The 3,193-nt window shown below is 40.7% G+C and overlaps 1 protein-coding gene across 1 annotated transcript; it reads right to left on the bottom strand.

Annotated features, from left to right (window-relative positions):
* Nucleotides 1–632: 632 nt before the first annotated feature.
* LOC107095259 (ribonuclease P protein subunit p25-like) lies at nt 633–2,935 on the bottom strand. Its single transcript, XM_015391281.1, has 2 exons — nt 2,577–2,935; nt 633–2,418 (listed from the first exon to the last, which is right to left on the bottom strand). The coding sequence occupies exon 2, from the start codon at nt 2,083–2,085 to the stop codon at nt 1,246–1,248; it is 840 nt and encodes a 279-aa protein (XP_015246767.1). The 5' UTR covers nt 2,086–2,418; nt 2,577–2,935; the 3' UTR covers nt 633–1,245.
* Nucleotides 2,936–3,193: the final 258 nt, after the last annotated feature.

The following is a 3,193-nucleotide window of genomic DNA, read 5'->3' as shown; positions in this document are numbered from 1 at the left end:
TATATATATATATATATATATATATATATATATATATATATATATATATATATATATATATATATATTTAAATAAGCTTTTGTGCTCGGTTGTTAATCATTTACCCTATTTCAATTTAAACTCGTGCAAGACTTCAGTTCTAATAGTGATAAATTTTAAATGGTGCAAAAGCCCAAAGACAAATAAGAAAATGACATGAAAAGTCAGCAGCCACTCCTCTTTTTTCTGTCTTTGCAGCTGCCTTGCACTGTTTAAAATGTGACACGGTGTACATCTGAGTTTAATGTGTGATAGGCAGAAGATCATTAAGAGAGGAAAAATGAAGACAAAAGATATGCAGCTATATGTGCATGCCTGCAGGGTGAAATGAAAAGGAGTGTACCTTATTGCCTTGGTTTTATATTTTGCAGCAACAGTTCAGTGTAAAGCTCTGTCAAGCCTAGTTTAAATCCTTTTTCTCCTCTATGCTGTGTGATGTTATATAGTTATCTTAATGATAATCTCTGCCTGTATTTCTCCCCCTGGCATTTCTGTCAGGCTGGGTTGGTTTGCTCCTTATCAACAGCTTTGTCATTAAATCAGCTTTTCTACAGACAAATTTCACTGCTGGTACTCTTATCGAAATATCAGCACACTGTGATTTTTTTGTTCCATTAGAGCTTTGCATAGTGATGTATGGGTAAAAAGATAAAGCACAAAAGAAACTTAGTTCAGAAATAAAATGTTTATTTTCGCGTGAAGATTGATAGTTAGACAAACTAAACTGGTACATATTGCATTTTTATACCATCAATAATTTGAGTTGTTCTTATTTATATAAAATCGTTTATCTGTTTATCTGAACAGCTTAATTTAAGGCTATTTATTGACAGAATTTATTTTATACTGATGAATAGTTTTATCCCCAATTCATATATAGCTGACTTGTGCAATCAATGGCTTCATTTAGATGCAGTTGCTGTGAAGTATGATTTCAATATGTTGGTCATCAAACAACACAAGCACACATATTATGACAGTTGTGATGTCAAGGGCCATAAATCTGTACTGTAAGTGCAGAAGCAAGCTTTTCAGCCTCAGTCAAACTGACCTCCTGAAGCTTGAATTGGGATTCAGTTCTAATAAGAAAGCCCTGTTCTGACTGAGTGAACGTTCTGATTGTCTCAGCATTGTGCTAGAGTGGAGTGCAGCGCCAAATGAACTTTGCTGATTCAATCTTCTTCACTGTGACAGGGATTCAGATAGTCAGTTAGGTGGAAGAACTGAGTCTCCTTGCTCCAAACATAGCTTCTTACAGCGCGGTAAGCTGGTGTATGGCAGCGGTCCAAAAGGTCTCTTGAATGTTGTTTGTGTTGCAGGATCAATCCCTCCTCTGTCTTCCCACAATGAGCTAAAAGCCTCTGGTGGCTGATAGCCTGGCTCCTGAGGATCCAGAGGATCCTTAGAAAGAAGGATGCTGATCGAAGGTACAGTCCTGTGCACCGTCATCTCAGATGCAGCCCCCTGGTTGCTCTCCCAAACTTCTTTCACCACTTTGTACCTGAGCTTAGTCATTTGATGCAGACAGCCCACTTTTCGTTTCATAATCTCAGCACAGGTGATGGTCTTTGTGACGGCGCGACCTGACCCAGTGAATACAACCTGCCTGAGCCCACTGACGGTCCCACCTCCCGCACTTCCAGTCTTTTCTCCTTGCATCCGAGCCATAGCAAATCCCATTAGGTTGCGGATCTTGCTACCCTCTTTGACACGCATCTCCAGCACCCCAGAAGCCAGACCTGGAAAGGGACAGGGGCTGTCCTCCTCAGTACGGCAAACTTTTTTGAAACCTTCCTGCCCTAGTTTAACAGCCGCTGGAGAGGGTGGCAACAGCGGAGGTTTTATTGTGTCAGAAAGACTGTTGTTAAACGCAGGTTGCATTATAGTGTTTGTATAACTTTGACCCTCATAAAAAGGGCCAGTCCCTTGGTTTACTCCATTAGCAGTCTGGTTTGTTCTCTTTACCTCCAGTCCAGGTTGTTGTGTGACATTGCTGTTAGGCAGACAGTGGTTATGGCCACTGAACACTCCACATCCTGTAAACATTTCTCCTCTCCCCAGTGCATCAATATATAGTTAGTCCAAATACAGGCTTATCCATTATAGAACTAAGCAAAAACCTAATTTTCTTAAGCACTTGGCAGTTCTGTCTGTCTCCAGTCAACAGCTGTAGTTTTAAGATTGTGTATAAGAAATATTACTCACTCCCCAAGAGCTCTATCAACAAAGATTTTAATGTTCCTTCTCAGAGAAAGTTGAAGAGATAAGATTAATTCCTGGCTGATGAATTAAAAGCACTGTTGGGACTTTTCAAGATGTTCTTTAAAGAGCTTCTCATTTTCAAACCACCATCGCCTATTTGGAACGTGTTCCAGATTCCTAGGAAAAGAAAAAAAAATCTGCAATTAGCCTTTCATTCTGTTGCATATATTTTTATCAATTCTATAATAATTTCTGCACAAGCAACTGTGCGCTTCAAGTCTCCTTTACCAAAACTTTTTTTGAAGAGAAACTGAAAGCTCATATCGGGACTCCACCTTTTTCTTTTGCGGTCCAATCCAGCGTTGACGACTCTGACCTGCTGTTCATCTTGTCTTCATTTCTGAAGTGACCTCTTGGCTTGTTTATTTTATTTTTATTTCCACCTCTTCTTCTGGACTTCAGATTTAGGCTCCCCTTGCTTAAGTTGCTATGTCTTTCCTTTCCACATGCCCATTTTTGGGATCCGTTGAAGCTGTGACCAGGGGTGCACAGAAGTCTGCAGCCCGGGTGTTGTCCCTAGAGATGTATCTTGTCTTCAGTGATGCTCTAGGAACTCTGCTCTGTTCCCTACAAAGAGACATAAGGGACAGAAGCTGCCTAACAAATGCTCACAGGAGGAGTGTCTGTGTGGCTGAGGGGAAGCAAGAGGGAATGGGGAGACAGCCCTCTTAAAGGCACAGGTCTTTTCATCTTTTAGACGAACACCCTCCCTTCCTTGACTAAAGCCTGCCATCTGAGGGAGGAAAAAAAGGGTAGGGCTACCAGGTCCCTTTAAAATGTGGAATGCAGATCCCCGGCAACTTTGTCAATCTCTTTAGAGGACGTTCCAGTGTTTAATGTACATGACTGATTAAACCTGAGTTCTGAAATAGAGAGTCAGTCAAGCTTTAAA

The sequence above is a fragment of the Cyprinodon variegatus genome, unplaced genomic scaffold (genome assembly GCF_000732505.1).
Source record: "Cyprinodon variegatus isolate N-32 unplaced genomic scaffold, C_variegatus-1.0 Scaffold22, whole genome shotgun sequence".
In the NCBI taxonomy this organism is placed as follows: domain Eukaryota; kingdom Metazoa; phylum Chordata; class Actinopteri; order Cyprinodontiformes; family Cyprinodontidae; genus Cyprinodon; species Cyprinodon variegatus.
The sequence above is the reverse complement of the archived record's forward strand: the minus strand, read 5'-3'. Positions and strand labels throughout refer to the sequence as shown.